The following is a 22,129-nucleotide window of genomic DNA, read 5'->3' on the forward strand; positions in this document are numbered from 1 at the left end:
GGAATACTACTTTGACTTTATTGCTGCCACTGCTGCTGCTGCTTTGGCTGTTGCTGCAACAAATAGGCGGTTAGGCAAGACACAGACAAGTCATTCAGTTGTCTAACAATAGGAAAATGTTTTCTTGGGCTCGGTCTTATAAGTAAGATGCCAAATGCAAAATGCGTAGCCAGATTTTCCCTCCCCGTTAAAACACTAGATAGATCCATGTCCCATAGCTAGATTTATATATATGTATATACATATACATATATATGGGTTAGACAAAATCACTGAAGCGTTTTAGGAAGTTGTTTGACGCCGTTTGCGCGTTGTAGGCGTTTTTGTTTTGCCGCCATGGCAAATTAGAATTTGATTTAATTTTATGCAATTTAAAATGTTGTTTTTCCGCGCTCCCTTTTCTTTATGTTTGTTTTTGCTTTTTTTTTTTTTTTCTTTTGTGACTTTTGTTTTCTTCGTTTAATTTGGAAATTGTTTGGGCGTAGTTTTACTTATTTATGGCTGACAGCAGGCATCATGTATTCAGAGGGATATAGAGAGAGGGGTGTAGGATGTGAGGCTAAAAAAGTGGAACTGAGGAAATTTATTTTATTGCATGACACACTTAAGTGTATGTTTTCTTGTGTCTGTGTGTGTGTGTGTCTCTGTTTGTTGGGTGTGAGTGCTCCAAATAAATGCATAAATTTAAATATCATTAATGAGAGACAAAGACCAACAAATAACTCAAACAACTTATCTATGTATCTTTGCTAAAACAGATGTTCAAATATATCTATGAAGTTTTATTTTATTTTTTTTGTTTGTCGTCTCGCCAAATGGCGCCAAACACTTAAAAAACGACAGCAAATCGACATTTTGCATGCGACTTTAAGAGACTCGAATGTTAAGACGAAAATGAGTGTTGATCTTGCAAATTATTATTATTATTTATAAAACTAATCGAAACTGGATTACAAGAATATATGTATGTCAAACACAAGGGATCAAATAGCTAAAAACAAATCTGAAACTTTCAAATCTATAAGATAATAAACTAAAGATACCAAAAGATAGAGTATACTATATAGTAAATATCTTTATACTCTAAAGTTTATCGTCTATTACATGAGATTATATTAATTGGTTGAAGTTATGTTCAAACAAGAACTGAAATTACTTTATTCTGTATTGACAAACAGTATATTTATATTCAAAATGGCAAAAGAAATGAGTAGTTTTTCAACATATTAAGTATACGTAGTGTGTGCTTTCAAAGCACTTAAAATTTGTGAGACTTTATGGATAACTCTTTCTTTTTTACATATATTTTTCTATTTAAAGACAAATTTTTAAGTGCTATTCCTAATAAATTTTTATTAACTGCTTCATTTTATGTCTATATTTAGTGTATTTGTACTAGGAAGTTATGTTTTTAAATCGATTGCTGTTTTGTTTATTAAACATTAAGCTACTCCATGAGAACCACTTGTAATAGTCGGATATTCTACTGGGTGTTTAATAGTTTCCATTACAAGTTCAAGTTCTCCCTCTTCTTTGTAGTTGTCATCTTGACCACGTCCGTGCAATTTGTTATTTGTCTAACAATAAACGATTACCAGATGACTGTTGTTAACTTGGCCATCAAAATCAAATATCACTAAAATACCCTCTTTCTCATCACCCGGCTGCACAATGTTGTTGGACCCATAAAAATTAATTAAACCATGCTCAAACATTTCTCATCAGTGCCATTTAATTAATTACTTCTGGACATTGCATAAGCCAGAGTAGAAGGGTAGCTCAGAGCAAAGCTAAAACCAAAAACTAACAGTCGAAATGAACATAAAATTGGATTTTATTAGGGCTGACCATGTCACAATTGTGATGTGATGTTCTTGTTGCCACTGAAAGTTTCTGAATAGAACAAAAAAAGAAAAAAAATAATGAATATGAATGAGTTAGGGTAATAAATTAAAATTAAGCAAAGCAAAGACTGAAAAAAATGAAAAAGAAATAAAATAAAGAGGCAACAACATAATTTTTGAGCGAAAAAGCAGAGCAAAAAAAATAAATACAAAAACCTGAACAATTTGAGTTGATGATGACGCTGCTATATTTATGTTTTGATGTTTTTCCAAATGAAAAGTGGCACAGTGGCTGATGAGATTTATGATCTGAGGGCATAGGTTTTTCTATCTTGGTGTCGGTTTATATTTTTTTCGATATTTCCTCAGGTGTTCGAATAGTTCAAATGTCTATTTTTAATGCCAACCAGCTGAAACATTTTCTGTTCAACATCTTTGGTGCGGGCGTGTGAGCTTTGTCATAAATCATTTTATTTAATTGCAATATATCGAGCAAACAAAATTCGCACACACACACAGACGACCATCAGAAAAATATACACAAGCACATTGATTTTTCGGACATATTTCATCCAAGATAAATTGCGTTTCAAATAACATGAAAATGCAACAAGTTTGCAAAATGTTTATTGGTTTATTTAAGATGGAAAATTGCAAAAAAAAATAAAAAAGGATATGTAAATTTTATGGCCAAACTATATGTAATCAATCTATATAGATTCAGATCTTACATTAGCTAATAAATGTAGCAAAATTTTTCGTGAGGCAAGAAAAATGTTTAGAAAGTTGGCTAACGGGTATATTAAAGTCGTAAAAGGTGTGATTATAATTACATTTAGTCTATTTTTATTTAGATTTTGGGCAGCTGCGTCATCGGGCATAAATTTCAAGGCATTAAACTGACTATGCTGTGTCAATCTTAATAGCCGTAAATAATTTATACCATATTTAAACAATGCGAATAAAGATTTGTCAGTTAGTCAGCTAGAGTCGCCTGACAACCGGCAAATGCAACAAAACGCCATGTAAATAGACAACAATTTGTCAATGAGCCATTGTGGTGAGAGGAGAGGAGCTCGCATATCGTATTGAATCTGCGCTGCAACATGTCAGGCTCGTTAATAACCAAGACAGCAAACATACATACAGCCTTTAAATGCGCTCAACAACAGACGGTGATGTTGTATTGTGGCTCCTAGTTGTTGTGTCCAAAACATAAATACAACTTAATTAAAGTCAACAGCAACAACAAAAGCATTAAACAGTTTACAATTAATTACTACAGACTATTAACGCTCTGCAAGTTGATTTAAGGCGGACGACTTAAACATGTTGGCCAATGCTTCATTTGTCTTTTGTTTTCTCTGCTTGTCTGTCTTTCTGTCTCTCGATCTGTCTGTCTGTCTGTCTATCTGCCTGCTTGCTGCCTGTCGCTCTGTGTCAATGCTCATTGCTCATACGCCCCGTGGTTCGAGTTGGACACACACATACATTCATGCGACAGTTGACCCACTGAGCAGCAGGCAAGCAAACAATTTTTTACAAAATATGTATTATGTTTGACATTTTGTTATTGTAAAACAATTATTATGCACACGAAATACCAAATGTCTGATATCATCCATAAAGAATGACTACAACTTTTTCAAACACATCAAATTGCAAAGAAGTTATCCACGAAATCAATTTTCAATTTCTTAGAACCTTTTTTCCAGCAAATTGTAATTGAAATTGTCAGAAAATTGTAATTGCAATTCAAATTGTAACTTTCTCTGTGCATTTTAAAATTAAAACAGTAAAGGGCAGTGAAGTAAAGGACAACTCTTGTTCAGAAATTGCAACAGCTTATGAGGTCCTTTGTTAGAGTTTTGTTAGAGGCCAAGAGGAAGAATTTTCCTCTCCCAAGTCTGCTCTGTACTCTGACTTCAATCTTTCATATCTTTTATTAATGTCTTCCATTTTTTCCACTACGACACTCCTCGGCATTAAATTATAGAGTTTTATATTACCAAATGAGCAACTTTTTTTTGTCCTTACTTACGACTTTAATAATTCACTGAATGTATGTGTGTCTGATGTTGATTTGTTAAGGTCGCGCTTGACTTGTACCATTATCTATTGAATATATTTGAACTGCTGCTGCTGGTGGAGCACTTAGGCTTAATCGCTTTCAGCCAACCATCATTCATAGGCGAAACCCATTCGTTTCAGGTATTTTTGTTTCAAACATTATGTGAAAAAGTCAATTAATCCACAAACTGCAGCAAATTAGTCATAAACATAAAATGCTAATTACGTGCAATTTTTATGTTCACGGTGGTTGTTTTGTGTTAAGTAATTTAATAGGTACACAAACGCATTAGATGAAAAATGTGGCTCTTAAAGCGGTTTAAAGTTTTGCCTTTTAGTCTCCCACTCGCTTTGTGGCCATCTATCTCTGTTTCCTGTGTGTGTGTCTGTGTTTCGGTGTGTGTTGTTACATGTCAAACTTTGATTTATTTTTCCGTATTGTAAATAGACGCGCTTTTTGTTCCACGTAATTGTGAACACCCATACACTATATACTAAATACCACATACATATGTATGTAGCTACTTAAATGGAGAAGAGTATGTGTATGAGTATGAGTATGAGTATGAGAGAAACGTAATCTATTTGATCTGAGCCGACTGATTTCAGCATCAAGTGTACTCAGTTTTTGCATTTTTTCTATTTGATCTATTTGATCTGAGCCGACTGATTTCAGCATCAAGTGTACTCAGTTTTTGCATTTTTTCTAATTAACCAACGACCGTCGGCTAATATGAAAAGATGTTTGTTGCTACTTTAAAATATTTAGAAAATTCACTTTGATCCATGGTCTATAGATATGATGATAAATATATAGATACATATATATACTATGACTACTATTTCTTTTGAATGGTAGAGGTAAAAAAAAACCTTTTTATGTTCATTTTGATGGTTGGGTATGAATTAAAATTGATTCTTGCCACATGTTGATAAGTAGCTTTTGTGACAACTATTAAAAGAGACTTTTGCCGACTGGCAGTCACTCAGTCAGAATTTTCCTCTCCTTACTTGCCGACTGGCAGTCGCTCAGTCAGTCGTCAGGTCGTCATGGTAGTATTCTTTCTCATAAATAATTTGCATCTCTGATTTCATATAATAAATTTACAATTTGTGTGCAATAACTCATATTTTCTTTTCGAGCCTCTTTTGTGCGTTTTTGTGTAATGGGCTTATCAATTGTTTGTACCTTTTTTGCTTTATTTGAATATGTACATAGAACCTTATCACCGGTCACAATCTATCAAATGGGGGGCATACAAAAAAACATACGTATTTATATATAAATTATTTGTCCGCTTCACTTATAAGTAGCTCCCTGTTTTCTGTTTGTCTGTCTGTCTGTCTGTCTGTCTGCTAACAACAAATTTTGCTCAAGTGGCTCGCTTATCGCTCGTATGACTCTTCTCTCCTCTGTCTCTCTCCCTACCTCCCTCTGTTACTGTTACGGTTTCCCTTCTCCAACTCCAGCCATGCCTTTTAGGGCCAACGCGTGCCACTTGAGGCACATAATTGCTACCAAAAAAAGCATTTCTGTTCCACATAACACACAATCATTTATTTGACTTGCTTCAATATTTGCTTAAGCATCTTTATTATATTTGGATTTTGCTTGATTTTTTACTTAAAGGTCTTAAAGTGCTACCCCAAAATTCCAGCAATTAATTTCCGTTAAACGCCACTTGAGTTCAGTTTTGTGTAAACTTTCTTTATGAATCAGGTTCGGAGTCAAGGAAATTAAATAAAAAATGTCCCATAATAAAAAAAATGATATTGTTTCTTTAAATCATTTGAAGTTTTAAATGTTAATTTGTTTCATTTTGAAGTGATTTACATTAGAAGTATACAGAACAGATTTCGATTAGAATGATGATCTTGGAATTTTCAATTAAAACTTTTTTCTTAGTGTTTACAAGTCCATGATTTCAATTATTAATTTTGTGTATGTATTTGTTTAAATTATGCTCTTGAACCGTTCCTGTATTGTTTGGTTTGCTACTGCATTTTTAATTAAGGCAGCAACCGCAACAAGGCAGCAAGGCAAAAGCAACAACCGATAACCATCTGATAGATACATCCTATATACTTATACATATATGTATACCTATACAGATAAGGAATGCAAATGTTACTCATGATGTGCGTAGATACTTAGTTATAAACAACGACAAAAAAAAAAAGAAACAGTGCACATAACTTTACACTGGCCTTGCATAACGAAATTGCAGTCGGTGCGTTTTGCGCCTCTACTTAAAATTTAATTAAAAACTGCAAAGCCATTAGCCTGTTCAGTTGCATTAAGTGCATCTTGGCAATATTCAATTGATTTGGATCTACGAAAAAACAGATAGATATGTGTATGTATCTCTATGAGTTACAATTATAGACACTCAGACACAAGGGATGGCTGCTGTATTGCTTCTGCGGATATTGATGATCACATCGACACACATATAAAATAACATCATCATCATCATCATCGCATTTGGAATAGATCTCTCTCCCTCTATATTTAATAGAGGAAAACAAAAGCCAACTGTTTTCCCACTCTATGTGTATTATTTGTGGGTGGTCGATGACTGAGCCAGACTGTGGTCTATATATGTATGTTTGCTTTGGGCTAAAGTGGAACTAGTTTGCCAAGTAATTTATATAATTCAATGAAAATTGTTTTTGATATGAGAATTGAGTGGCTAATAAATCTAATTTATCGAAATGTCTTGAGGCAGCGTGTTGTGCAAAATATGATAATTGGTGCCACAGTCTTATCCAAACTAAAAATCTCATCATCAATTATACACACTTGGATCAGTCTTGGCTTTTAGCTATACTGTTTTGTGTGTTGTTGGCTTTTACACAAAATGGTGGGCAGTCATGTCAACTATTTGCCATCATCACTACCATCATCATCATCCATAGCCATCGCCATCGCCATAGCCATGAAGCATTCAACTACATGCTTCGTCCAGTCAAAATGCTTTGAATGTCGCCGCCTGCTGCTGTTGCAGTTGCAGTTGATCGGTTGGCCTGCCTATTTGGCTGATTGGTTTATCGTGGCAAATTCAGGCGTGTCGCCTTAGGTCATATTACGTTTTCTATTGTGCCAACTCCCTCCCTACCTCCCTCCCTCACTCACTCCTCTTTGGTAACTTGCTGACAGAATCTGATCGAATCATTCTTAACAACCATGCATTCAAGAATTGAGTTTCTATGAGTCAACTAGAGATAGACATTGACGGTTTTTCCTTCTTTTTATACGAATTGACTTTTAATGCGTTTTAAATTTATCTCCATGAACTTTGGCCTTAACTTAATGTGCTTAATATTGTTATTATTAGATTTTGCTAATGATTTCCTGTTGATTTAATTTGTTTTTTTTTTCTCTCTTTCTTTTCGCTCTATTTGCAGTTCAACTTTGTTGGTCGCATTTTGGGACCACGTGGCATGACAGCCAAACAATTAGAACAAGAGACTGGTTGTAAAATAATGGTACGCGGCAAAGGCTCCATGCGCGACAAAAAGAAGGTAAGTGTCTCCCTTGGAAATAGATATAAAGGCATCATAAAAATGTGGGCTATATTATAATGGAAGATGATTGTTTGAAAAGTTTGCCAAGAAATGAATATGAAGAACAATTTTTTTAAAAATCAGTTTTAAACTTTGATTTAAAGTACAAAGTTCTCTAAAAAAACGCATACATTTTACGGTTTTAATCCAATCTTATCTATTTTAAGATTCATTGCTCACGTCATAATCTTTTATCAAGCAAAAGAAAATTAGTTCACATTTAACGTTAATAAACAATTTTAATGTGTGGACTAGTTTTTTTTTTTGGTTTCTTCTGTGTCTTAAAAAATTCACAAGCATTAAAATATCTGTTGACAGTTCGAATTCCATGCCAAATGAGAATTATAGTCAATTAAAGCTACACAAAAATTTGTGTGTAAGAGAATTTCTATTATTTTGAGACTATACATGCATGATTGTACAGATATGTTCATTAGGTAGATACATATATAAGTATATACGCATATCTTGTCACTCAAATGGTCTGATGATTTAATTTCCTTTAGCGCAAAACAAAAAAAAAAACAAAAAAAAAGAAGAATCGAGAGACGATTAAAATGTATTTTTGTAATTTTCAAATGTAGCGAGCATTATGAGAGAATGCGAGAGACAGTCAGACGGACGAAAAGGCGACGGCAACGACGTCGACGACGACGACGACAAGTCAGACAAGTATTAAAAATAAAAGTCATTTCATTTCGCTTTTATAACATTGCAATATTTTGTTAATTTAGTAGCAATTCGAGAATCAAGAAGATGAAAATTTTTAACTTACACCCACACAGACATCACAAAATCTTCTGAGTCATTCTGAATGTTCTCGTTAAAATGTTGCTTCTTTTCGTTTGTTTCAAATGCACAGATGTCGGTGTTTGTATATGGAAAGAGGGTATATATATGGGTGACACGGGTGAGAATGTTGTTTGTTTACTTGCATGTGATAGAAATAGCCCAAAAGGCATTAGTCATTAGTCTGCATAATGCAAAAACCACAACAGAAACAAAAAGAGAAGAGAAACTAAATGCGTTGGCCAAAGTCGAAATGTAATGAAACTTAGGTAACAACAACAATATTTTTTTTGGTTTTCACCCACCAGCAAAAGTAAGCAAAGTTGCCGCTGCCAAACTAAATCCATAGACAAAATAAACTATGACAAACTCTCCGAGTCGAGAGTCATTCAGTCAGTCCTCGAACTGACTCTATGATGATGCGGCTCATTTCCACTTGACAGTTCTTAATTTGACACTTGAACGCAACTGCTTTGGGTTTAGTTAGCTGGACGCAGAAACTGACAACGCCAAAACTTCAAAAGCCAAACAAAATGTGACAGCTCTTTGGCAATTTTCAGACTAATTGATTAGAAATATGTTTCCGACTTTAGCTTCGGGTATTTATTTGTTTGCTATATCCGTCCAAAATTAGAAATGCTAACTTGGTTCAACTTTCTGACTAATTTGCCAAAAAATGAGAATGACTTTTTGACCTACAGATTGCCCTTTTCATAGATGACCAAATTAATAATTCAAATTCTGCTTTTTAAATGAAAAATTTATATCATTTGGCACGTTGTTTGAGTTGAGATTTTCGTGTGCCAACAAATTACGCAGTAAAATGTTGTAAAAATGTGCAAACAAAAAATTCAAATTATAATTCTAATTTACAGGAGGATGCCAATCGCGGCAAACCAAATTGGGAGCATTTGTCCGATGATCTACATGTTTTGATAACAGTTGAGGACACAGAGAATCGAGCCAAGGTCAAACTGGCTCAAGCTGTGGCTGAAGTTCAAAAATTGCTAGTGCCGGTAAGTGTAATCGATAGACAAAACAAAACAAAAAGAACACATAAAAAGAAAATGGAGAAAAACTTGCAATATTAAAATGTGTATTAAACTGATTTGTGAAAGTTGAAATTTGTAGTAAACGTTTGTTAAAACTAAAAATACATGAAAAAATTTGCATTAGTTTTTTAAATATAACGCATACGACAAGTTGTTTATGCTGTGACAAGCCAAAGAGTTGAGCTTTCTCTTTCAAAAATTTAGAAATCACTGCCTAAAAACCGAAGTATACAATTGTTTAAAGTAATATTTTGGTATTGCTGCAAATTTCAAAGCAAAACACAAACAGTTTAATGTTAGATTTCAAAATGAGCAATCAGAAAGCAATTGCCTATGATTAATTATTAATTAAAATTAATAAAATAAATCACTGAACAATATGCAAAATATAATTTTGTACGACCAAATGCGTTTGCTATTAATTGCGCTGTCCTTTTTTCTCCCACAAAATAATAATAATTAAAAAAAAAAACAACTATTTCATAGCCTTAACATGTTAACCAGAATAAATATATTAATAATGAATTTGTTTTTTTTTTTCTTACCAAATTTATTAATGCTTTAATGTATTTTGTTTAATACATTAAACACACATACACACACACACATACACGCAAACAAAACAAAATCTTCCTCTTCCACACAAAAAACATACGCGTACTCATACTAACAGCAAGCCGAAGGCGAAGATGAACTAAAGAAACGTCAACTTATGGAATTAGCCATTATTAACGGCACTTATAGGGACACAACAGCGAAATCTGTCGCAGGTATGTCAAAAAAAAACAACAACAAAAACCAAGTCTCTTCTATCTCTCTTAATCTCTTTTTGTTTGCGCCTTTCTCTTTCTTGAATGAAAAGAAAAGCAGAGACAAACCAGAATAAACAGCTAATCCTTAAAAAAAGAGAACCAAAAAAGTACTTACCAAATCGTAACAAAACTCATAATATATATAAAAATCACTGCCAGGCGATCCTTGTGCCGCCTGCCCAAGGAAATGATGCGAAGCCGATATAAACAATGCTAATATCAATATAGTTAATTATCAAAAGCTAACCAATAATGATTTATGCAATGTTTTATTCGTTGATTTTTTACATACTGCATTTTTGTGTCCGACGACCAGCTTTCTCATGCGTTGGTTCAACTTCTGCTTCTGTTCTGTATCCCGCAGTGTGCGATGAGGACTGGCGTCGTCTGGTTGCTGCAACAGATAATCGTCTGCTGACACCCGCCCTGCCCGGACTGGCTGCCCAGATACGTGCCCCTGCCACAGCCCCATTGGGCGCACCATTGATACTTAATCCACGCATGACCGTCCCAACGTCAGCGGCCAGCATATTGTCCGCCCAGGCAGCGCCAACCGGAGCCTTCGATCAGACCGCCCATGGAATGATATTTGCATCACCGTATGGTGATTATTCTCAATATGCAGCCCTGGCTGGTAATCCTCTGCTGACGGAATATGCAGATCATAGCGGTGGGTTGTTTGCTAGATAAACCATATACATACACACAAGTAACTGACATAAACCAACACACACACACACATACATACACACAGACATATATAACTACTTTTCTGAACTACATTTATATTATGAACCGACATTTAAATAATTTATTATTTTTAGCTTGACTATATCACTGATTGATTTTTAAAACTATTTATTTAATTATGCGCCATAACAAACACAAGAAACCAACCAATCAACACACACACATACACCAAATCGTACCAAACAGCATTGTATCACAATTTAATACTTTACATTTACATATACGCCAATAGAAGTGAAATCAAAGCCATAGTTAGTCAGAGTCATCAGTTAGAGTCAGAGTTAGTCAGTCAGTCTTAACTAGTTTGTTCGAGAGGCGAGTCCTTAGGATGAGAGTTCTCCCTATTCTATTCTATGCTATCCTAACTACAGTTAACTCAATGCAAATCTAATGATTTCTTTAATCGTCCAACTATTTTTTTTATTATTATTATTATACCTATGTAGAAATAGGCAAACCCCTTGTGAGTTTTGAGTTCTATTGTTAATTAAAACTTAATACAAATATTAACCCAAGTGCAATATGAGAAAGAAATTACAAGAAACTTAGCAGAGAGTATTATATTTTGCATTGTTTCATATACACATTAATTATAAAAATCATCTCAATGATTAATATTATTTTTATTTAATATGCATTTATTTTTGAATTGTTTTGTCATTGCTTTTTTGTGTGAAAACAAATAAATTCAAGAGCTTTAACTTTAATTCTGTGTCTATGACTGCTAAATTGTCCATTACTCAAAATACATATTCAACTAGCTTGTCCGATTGCCCTCATAAGTAGGCAACAAATTTTAAAAGATAAAGAACGGTAGAAGAACTAAAAAAGGAAATAAATTCATATAAAGTAAAACGAAGCAGACAAAGTTTAAACTACAAAAAAAAAAAAATCAATTGTTAACAAACTTTCAACTTAAATTAGAAACAAACATTTAATATATCCAGAATTTGAGTAATGGTTCAAAAAGTCTATCATATATATTCGTAGATTGTCGGATAAAATCGACAACAATGCAATTAATTATCTAATTCAATTAATAATTTTCAAAGCAGTGCCATAAAGTATGCTATAAAAAATAATTGTTCATTCTATGCAATGCACGCTTTAACCCTTAGCATTGCTTTTTATTTTAATTAACAAAAAAAAAAAAAAAAAATAGCTAACTGCAAAATGTTAACTCAAATCTGATCATATTTATATCCCCCCACCAAAAAATACGTTGATTATTTCTTTTTTAAAATTTATTTTATCTTCTCTTCATATTTTGTTATAAACAAATATTTACAGTTGGTCGATATATGCATGCCGGCTCCGTCTTTTGAACTTTTTAGTTGTTTGAGTACAGCAAAGAATTTATCCATTTAAATTTATATTTACAAATGAATTGTTAGTGCACAATACAAATACACACAATCACACACACACACCCAAACATACACATAGATTTATATACATATATACATAAATATATATATAAATATGTATCATTATATACATATTTATTTAGAAACAAGAGCAAACGGCACAAAAAACAACTGCAAAAATAGAGAAGAAAATACTCAAGAGGCAAACTCCAGTTAATTAAAAAAGAACAACAAAAAATGCAAAATATTTTTGAAAAGAAAAGAAAACCAAAAAAAAAAAATAAGTGATTATACTTTGTTTCGTTTAGGGTTTTAGGCTGAATTGGCAAAAATAAGTGATTTTTAGGCACTTAAGCAAAGGATTTATATATAACTTATTATTTCGGTTTGTTTTTGTAGATTTTGGAGATTTTGTTTTGCTTCAATGTATTTTTAAATTATTAATTTTAACAATTTTTTCACAAAAATTTTTCAATTTTCAAAGTATATTAATTTCCTTTGGAAAATGAGTATATTCTAGTTGAAAACAGCAACAACAACAACAAGAACATGTACCAAAATAAAGGGCAGCAATTTGCAAAATGTCAGAATGTCTCTATGTTTGTATTTGTTTGTTTGTTGATTGTTTTGGAACCATGAGTATTCTATTCTATTTAGAACCTTCAACTAAGTTGCTGAGTTACATATATACATATATATATATACGGCAAATTACTAGTATTTAGACTTTAAATTTAGTGCGTGTGTTTTTTCGATCGTTTAGTATGCTTTTTCTTTAGATTTTAAATTATTTACGACAGGGTTGAAGGGTTTATTTTTATTTAATTGTGTTTTTATTTTTCTTCTCATTACTATACCCTGTATCATAAGCATATAAAATGTATAAACTTCATATTTATTTATTGTCTGTTTATAAAACTTCCACTAATTGCAATAAAACAATTTCAAATTGTTACTTTCAGTTAACATAAAAGCAATCGAAGCTAATTTGGCCTACTGAATATGTGAAACAGAGGAGCTTGGCTCCTTAAAGTATGCAATAGGCTAAAAGAGTATTTATTATTTAAACTTTTGCATATCTAATAACTTCAAAATTGTCGACAAGCAATGTCTTCTTCTTTTTACCTACACAATATATCAAAACTTTCTTATGTGTTTTATAAAGCGAATTCCTGGACTGCTTATTGCATACTTTTGGGAGTAGATTTCCCATATTTCCCCTATTTAGATCCGCCTAAGAGTCCTTAGTGTGGTACAGGGTATTTTAGAAGTCGGTGTATAGCGTCTTTATGTACCGACTGGTCAGCCTTAATTTTCGTATATTTCATTTAAGCGCAATGTGTAGCAATTAGACACAGTATTTATGCACAAATGTACCTTCTTCTCATTACAACAAAGTTCAAGTTTCTACATTTGGTTTTGTGTACACCGTTTAATTTTTCCAGCCAGTGCCATTATATTTTTTTGAGAGAGAGAGAGTATATTTAAATGCAGTTTTTTTCGTTTTTAATTGATTATCTATTAGAAAACTATCTACTCTAGCTATAACACAAAACAAGGAGCCTTGAATCAAAGTGGTGCTTTTAAAACTTTGCTAGGACATAAGTAAATTAGTGAGTGGTTTAGGTTCAGGTTTAAAATCGGGCTACAGGTTCAGGTTCAAGCAGCCGTCCACACAAAAACAAATATTTTGCACAACTAGTCAAGAGCAAATCAAGAGGAGGAAAAGAAAATTTTGAAATCGAGCAGAGAGAACAAGCATAACAGCTGGAAAAATGCTAAAGAAACAAACCTTATACAGATGCATGCATATACATACATATATGTATATATATACAGATATATGTATATATACATATCATTATGATATTTTCACTATATAGTTTTAGTAATTTTTTGTTCATTTAGTTTAAAGTTAAGCTGCTTGAAAATCACTTATTTTTGTACCTTTCAAAACAATGAAAAAAAAGGGAAGAAAAAGGTCTTGTTTCGTTTTCAGTCGTTAAAACGACACAAACATACACACACACATACACACACCTACACATAAAAACATATATATACAATATATATATATAGACGACTCATTCCAAAGAAACAGAATTTAAATGTAAAATGCAAACAATGAACAATATCTTTTTTTCTTTCTTTCGGCAAATTCCTTGCACACACAATAATAATAGAGAGTGAGGCAATGTTGTCTAAAAATAATATCGGCAGCCAATTTGAATACTTTTGAAAAGAGCAAGCATAAAACAATTATTAATATAATAATATAATTATTATAATTACAAAGTTTTCGTTTTTTTTATTTAGCTATAAGTATAATTTGTAGACAAATATGAAAGAAAACCCAATATTTATTGCCACCGTCCCCCTCCCTATATATCTATATATACAAACCGAACAGAACAAAACAACAACAAAAAAAAACAAAATCAAATATATATATATCTATATATCTACATGTATCGTATCGTATATTTTAGTAGGCGCCCTTAAGCAGCAACGTCGTTTGGCGGCTAACAGAGAGCACCCCTATCAGCGTGCAACGGTCGGAGTGCCAGCCAAGCCGGCGGGTTTCATTGAGATACAGTAAAAACAGAAGACAGATTCAAAGTAACAATCAGAAAACCATAAGAAAGCTAAGAAAATTCAATTGATTTTTGATATTTATAACAACCACATTAAGCCTTAAGCACTCTTACTTGATAGCACTTGAATGCGAAGATTATCTTTCGTTTCAAAGTGCATAATTCAAATTTACGTTTATTTAATTTTTTTTGTTTAAACGTTCAGAAATAGTTTTTTTTTTTACTCTTTCAAATTTAGTTCAATTCTAGTTATTTATTTCAATTTATTTACATTTTTTAATTTTATTTTTGATAAAACTGTTTTAACTTTTATTTTGCTGCAATGAAACCCAGCCAGTTGCTGTTGGCCAGGCCAAAATGCCGCTTAATAAACTCAGTTAACAATCAAGCGCGCGCGCCTTCACAGGTTAGTTGTGTTTCTCTACTCATTTTATTTATTTTTATCTCTTAAACAATTGTTTTTTTTTTTAAATTTGAATTGCGAGTTTTTTTTTTGATATTTGATACAAACCACACACACAAACACACACACAGATACACAAAAACACATGCAAAATAAGAAACAAAAACAAAAAAAAAACATAAAGAGAGATCAGTGCAAAAAGAAACAAAAAGAACATTTTTCTTGTGAAAATTTGTATTATATATTTTCTTCGTTTTCCACGTTGACTTGTGCCTTTGACGTTAAATTCAGCAAATTCAATTATATAGTAAATTTAAGTGAGGAATATACAATTTGCAATTTATTAGAATAAACGCGTGTTTTTTTTCATTCGTCTCTCCTCGTTTTGTATTACTCTTTCTTAAGCCATATATAAATATATATATACATACATACATACATATATGTATTTATCTATATATAAATGTAAATTAAATGAAAATATATAAATTTTACATGTGTATTTAGTCATTAAGTTTATCCCCTTGTTAGTTTTTAAATGTTTTATTACTTTGTATATCAAAATGAAATGTATGTTGCAATTGAACCGAAAGTGTACCAGAAAAATAAAGATCAATGATTTTTGTTGAAGTGAAGAAAACAAAAAACAAAAAGAACACACAAAACAAAAAGGAAACACAAAAAAAAAACAAACGCCAAACGACTTTTCTGATTTGTGGATGGATTATTGCCAATTATTTTCTCAAACTTTTATTCTAGTCTAACGCTTCTTAAATTCCGAAAACTCAAAGCGATAAAAAACAGAAATCTCCTCTTCTCTTTAAATCCAATATCAAATCTCGACACACATAACTCATTGATCACTAAAAAAAGAATTAAGAATTAAAAAATGACACTTAACTTTGTTTGTTTGCAACTCTAGAGCATAAGCAACTACTTAACTTAATCGATAAGCTATCAAAAACACACCCACACACAAACACACCTACCTACAAGCAATCACATATACATACATACTTACCCTACAACACATATAAACATCCTTAATACTTTTCCTTCCATACTCCATACGCCTCTTTGCCTCTGGGACACAAACCACATACCCTAAATAAAATGCATCAACTAAATTCGAATTGTAGTAAATGTCACAAAGTTTATATATCCTTGCAAACTGATAACAAAATCTTCTTTAACTTGTAAACCGATCTGGTGCTCTTGAAATGGAAATATTCTTGTTTATTTCACAATCTATTAACTCTTGGCTTGAGCCAAATGCAAGCATATCCTAACAGACATAAGCCATCGCCAGGACCCACAATCTGGATGTCTATGAGAACTCCGAATAGATGTCCACCAACTGAATCCAAATCAACCCAAAGAACTTTCACCCAATTGCAAGGGATTTAACAATTTCAAAACAAACAAAGAATTCTATCAACATACACAATATCAATCCTATCAATCTCTCTCTCACTCTCTCTCACACTCTATCAATCTATATAATATATACTTATAATATATGTAATTTAACACAGATTTGACTTAATCCTACATACATATTAAGCTTATACTGGTTCTGGTATCATAATTAATTAATACATATATATATAAATAAATTGTTTAATATCTTTAGTTCTAATAAGTTTGAGTACAAAATATTTGTATGTATAACTCTTTGATAATAAAATTGCATATGCATTTGCTTACAACACACCCAAACAAGAGAAACCACACACACATACACACAGAAAAACACACACAGAGAGAGATAAACCCACACCCATACTAAATCGATTCTAATGCCAAAAATTGTATGATAAATGAAAATAACTTCGTGCTTGACAAGAAACTGAAGAAAACTCATACTCAACTTTTCTATAGTCAAAATTTAAATTTTTTAAATTATTATTAAAAAACTTCCATGTAAAAAATACCAAACCGAAAAAAAATTGTGATTAATGCTTTTAATTTTAATTTAAATACTTTTTTTGTTCTACTTTTCTTTTGGCATTTATGAAACGATTCCGGCCAATGCATTTGCAATTTTATTTTTTCTATTTTTTTCTTATTCTTCTCCCCTCTAATAAATATTATATCTAATACTATAGCATTAATAAATCAAAGTATATATATGTACATATATATATATATACAAATCATATATATATTTAATACAAAACAATATGTGAAATAAAACTATTGCTAATTTTAACTAACCAAAGGCCAAGTTAACAAAACAAAGAAAAAATAGTAAAACAAAACAAATGACAAAAAAAAATGATTAAAATTGAAATTTTCCATGTTCTTGTAAATTACTTTGAAAATAACGAGAAAAAAACAAACAAATTGAATAACCATAAACAAATGTTGCATTTAATAACTATAGCACAATCTATATACACACAAACACACACACACACACACACACACAGTTGCAACATTCTCGTACGTACTTTATATCTCGATCGTACGATCTCTATCTAATTAATCATTGAACATTATGTTGTATGTGTTTCTGTCTTTCTGTCGAGCCAAAGAAAAGGGATGCGTGCAGAAACTAATTCTAATATCTATTTGGTTTTTGCAGGCATAACTTGTAAAGGATCTAAACAAAGAGTTACTAAAACTATGACTTGCATGTTTCTGTGCCCAAAATCCCATTGATCTATTTACTTTAGTCATTTACTTAGTAACTTTTTGCTTATTCTTATCATTACTCGCATATTAAACAAAAAAAACAAAAAAGAAAAGAAAAACAAACTATTTCAAATATCAACTTAAATGTGTCTTAGCTTAAGGTTTTAAAGTGATAAACTAAACTAACTGCTAACCATACGATATTAACTCAAATTTCCACTTCTATGACTCTTCTTTTTTATTTCCATGCTAACCCACAAAAACCAAAAAATAAAACCAAATCATAAAAAAACCAACCAAAAAACTATACACACAAAAATACCAACAACAACCAACAACAAACAACAACAATGCATTCTAATACATCCACCCAAAAACCCACCAATACCTTTTGCATCCATCGCCTGTCGCCTGCGTTATTTTTGGGTTAGAGAAGAGAGAACTGTATCCTCTGAGAGAGATTGGGCCAAAGAAGCACAACAACCGCAGCAACAGCAGCAGCAATTCTTATGCAAGCAACAGCAGCAACATCACCAGCAGCAACAGCAACAGCAGCAGCAGCAGCAATCACATAGCATATTGTATTGTGCCATGTTGTATGTGAAATGTGAACATGTCCACTGACCAACTCTATTTTCTTACTTATACTAAAAAATCGTACAAAAACAACAAAACAAAAAACCAACAAAAAATATTCAAATATGTTGTGTGGCTTGTCTGCTGGCGCTTTAACCCGATTTCCCCAGAAAGTGAGATAGCAAGAGAATGTGAGAGTGAGAGGAAGGAAGTGCGATTAAATATTTAGAAATATATGTGCGCCTGAATAATGTCTCCATCCAATTTTTGCATATTATTGCAATTATGTATTTGAATCTTGTGGCCATTACAAACAAAAACAACAACAACAAAAAACAATTATATATTAACAATAACAACAACAACAACAAATTATTAACAAACAAACAAAAAAAAAAAAATCAAATTTAACATTTAGTAGTTAAATTAATTATACAAAAGAAAAAGAAAACCAACAAAACATACAATTATAAATGTATGACTAATGAATTAAGCAATTACTTTCTAGTTTATAACAAAAAGTTCTACGAACAAAAAAAACAACATACTTAATCAAACAGCAACAATAACATATTTTTATATATATACATGCAAGTATGTTTAACTTTAAGTCTAAATTAAAATAAGAATTTTTCTATTTTTTTTTTTCAAGAAAAGAAAGAAAAATCATGTTTCGGAATCTCATAAATGAAACTCCATAAAATGATTTTTTATTAGTTCTATTGTAATTTGCAAATCTCTAAAAAAAACAAAGAAGAATCTTAATAGTTTTTAGTTACAAGCAGAAAACAACAAACAACCAACTCATTAAGCAACAGAAATTAAATTTGTTGTAAATAAATATCAAGTTTTCATAGAGAAGAGTGAAAATAAAAGATATATAACTACAATTGAGCAGATTTTAAAGGCTTTCGATCTTCGAAATCGGGATTTCTAGTTGAAGTTATATACACATTTGACGCACATATTCTCTTTGTTAATAATAAACTTTTAAACTTTCATAATATTTAACTAACAGCCATATTTAGTTAATGAAAATGAAGTGAAGAAAATAATAATAATCATAATTAACATCATACATACTGTACAATCTAAATTTTAAATTATTTTAAACGCATAAAGTTAATGTATTATACTATACCATACTCTATATATACATATATATATATATATATATTATCAACGTAACTTATCAGATATGATGTTAATTATATTAAAAACAAAAAATAAAACAAATTGAAGTATGAGTCTCTATACAAATTCTTTAATTTAAAATAAATGTTAGGAATTTTTCTCTTGTTGAAATCTCTATATCTATACATATAAATATATATATATTTTTATATATAAAAATCTTTCTCATGGGCAGATTAGCAGCCTCAATGAATAAAACATTGCGTAGAGTTATGATTAAGCAACAAAAAAAAAAAAAAAACGTTAAATAAATTTGTAACAACAAGAAAATAGGCAAAAGAAAAGAAAACTCTTATTGACAAAAATAAAAATAAAACTGCATTTAAATTATGGTACAAAGCAAAAGAAAAAAAACCAACTAAAAAACAAAAATAACCACCTGAAAAAACCAGAAACATTATTTTAAATTAAAGAATTTTGTATGTATTTGAAAAGAAAGCGAAAAGAGATAATATGCTTGTAATTAGTGTGCCTTTTTATTAATTTCGATATAAGTTGAATTTAACAAACTAAAATCTAAAGGCAACAAATGCATCGTTATGGAAATTACTCAAAGAAAATGAAAACGGATATGAAAAAAAAAAGAAAATGTCTAGTATTTTATTAGAGCGCAGCATACTCAGCAAAACAAAAGAAAGAAGTTTTATCATTTTCTCTATATATACATACATATATATATATGTAGGTAGAATTACTAATAATATTAATATTACAATTATAATAATCTATTTACATCTATTACATCTATTGTGAACGGCAATTGTGCAATCGTAGGGCAACTCTTAGCACGGGCCAGAGAATTATTTTCTTATGTTTGGCCTATGAGCTAGAATTCGATCCGATGATCGAATTAATGAATCGATTATGATTGTGATTACGATTTTTTGACTCTGATTACAAGATTGATTTCGCGGCTGAAATTCAATACGAAATATAATTCGATGATTGTGAGTAACTTAATAATGTCGTATATATATATATATAAAGAAATTTATCTATATCTGTAACAAGTAATTAAACTATAAGACCATTACAAATTGAATGTTGTTGTGTTTTAACCAATTTTAAACCCATTATTTTTCATTTATCATATTCAAGAACATAAAACTTGGCAAGAATCATGGATTAATTTGTTCAAATGAGAAAAAAAACAAACAAAATACATTTATGTTTAATAATTATTAATATTAACTATCATAATAATAATAATAATAATAATGCAAATATGAAGCGAATCAAATTAAATTGTTTACAAAGTACATATAGTTCTTTTGCATAAATAAATGTTTATAAAAAAAAAACAATTTATTTGTGTTTATTATTAATAAAGAGGAGTAAGTGGAGGAGAGTTCCCCCAAATATTGAATATTCCCTCTATAAATCTTCCTCTGCATTCGTCACTGCGTTAAAGTAAATAATTTTACACATTGGTAAGTAGTTTAATAAGAGAAGTCGTAGCATCGAGTGATGAAAATGTCAGAATCTAAACACTACAATTAAATTCAGAAAAGAAGTTGAAGAAGTGGAAAATAAATGAACTAAGACAGTCGGGTCCAAGTTTAAGTTTCACACTACGAGATCGAATGTAAATATATAAGTTTGAAGATGATTCAATTAAAAGTGTCTTTCTCTATGTCAGCTTACAGTTCCTGGCATTAACTGTAGTACATGAAAGTATGAAAGACAAAAAATTTTAAATTTTTAGCCCACATTGATACGACTGAAAGGTAATTTTGAAATTGATTTGGCCACAATTTTAATTGTACTACTAAAAATATTACTTTTTGTCACGTATGCATACTTTTAGGCAGCCTTTTAAATTGTTATAAATTCTTTTCATACTTCAATTAAAGTTAGAAAATAAATATTCACTAATTGGCTTCAAAGATGGACTCACTGACTGTAAACACTACAAAAGTACTATTAAATGTACATCTTCTTAATAGTTTTTTATGTTTTTTAATTTAGTGTTGCATTATTGTTTTCATTTAAAATAAAAGCTTGATGGATGCATATTTGCCTTCACCTTCTTCTTTTTCCAACACGCACACACACAAATTTATTTCAACGAGTTTTTAAGATTAATATTTGGTGAAGAAGTAAGTCTTACATACAAAGTCACAAACAGTGACTCGAACTATTGTCGTAAAATTTAATAATAGTGAGTTTATTACTCTAACAAACGATTGTGACAAATTTGATCAAGATCGGGCGACTATATCTTATAGCTCTCATAGGAACAATCGGTGGAAAACAGTTACTTTGATCAATAACTTCGCTATTTCCTATGCTAAGATTAAAGACCGCTCTTTCGCCTGTTTAGCTAAAACATTTTTCCACTTTGATGACTTTGATTGGCTATGGGTAAGGAAAGAGTTACCAAAAAAGTTGAAAGGGTATACAAACTTTGACGCGGTCGAAGTTTGCCCCATCCCTCTGGTTTATATATGAATTTAATTCGAAAAGTATTATTT

The 22,129-nt window shown here is 31.1% G+C and overlaps 1 protein-coding gene across 7 annotated transcripts in view; it reads left to right on the top strand.

The window, feature by feature from the left end:
- LOC6650836 (protein held out wings) overlaps positions 1–18,634 on the top strand; it is a 42,281-nt gene extending 23,647 nt beyond the window's left edge. Inside the window, exons 3-8 of one of the 7 annotated variants that reach the window (XM_023180123.2) lie at positions 7,323–7,439; positions 9,146–9,286; positions 9,996–10,092; positions 10,451–10,804; positions 14,741–15,251; positions 18,317–18,634. In XM_023180123.2, coding sequence (XP_023035891.1) covers positions 7,323–7,439; positions 9,146–9,286; positions 9,996–10,092; positions 10,451–10,804; positions 14,741–14,850 — 819 coding nt within the window. In that variant the 3' untranslated portion in view covers positions 14,851–15,251; positions 18,317–18,634. Of the gene's footprint in view, positions 1–7,322; positions 7,440–9,145; positions 9,287–9,995; positions 10,093–10,450; positions 10,805–12,174; positions 12,299–14,740; positions 15,252–18,316 lie in introns of those variants that run through there. The other 6 variants (XM_047011577.1, XM_023180124.2, XM_002073655.4 and 3 more) reach the window with 6 other exon arrangements.
- Positions 18,635–22,129: the final 3,495 nt, after the last annotated feature.

Source organism: Drosophila willistoni, chromosome 3R, assembly GCF_018902025.1.
Source record: "Drosophila willistoni isolate 14030-0811.24 chromosome 3R, UCI_dwil_1.1, whole genome shotgun sequence".
NCBI lineage: Eukaryota > Metazoa > Arthropoda > Insecta > Diptera > Drosophilidae > Drosophila > Drosophila willistoni.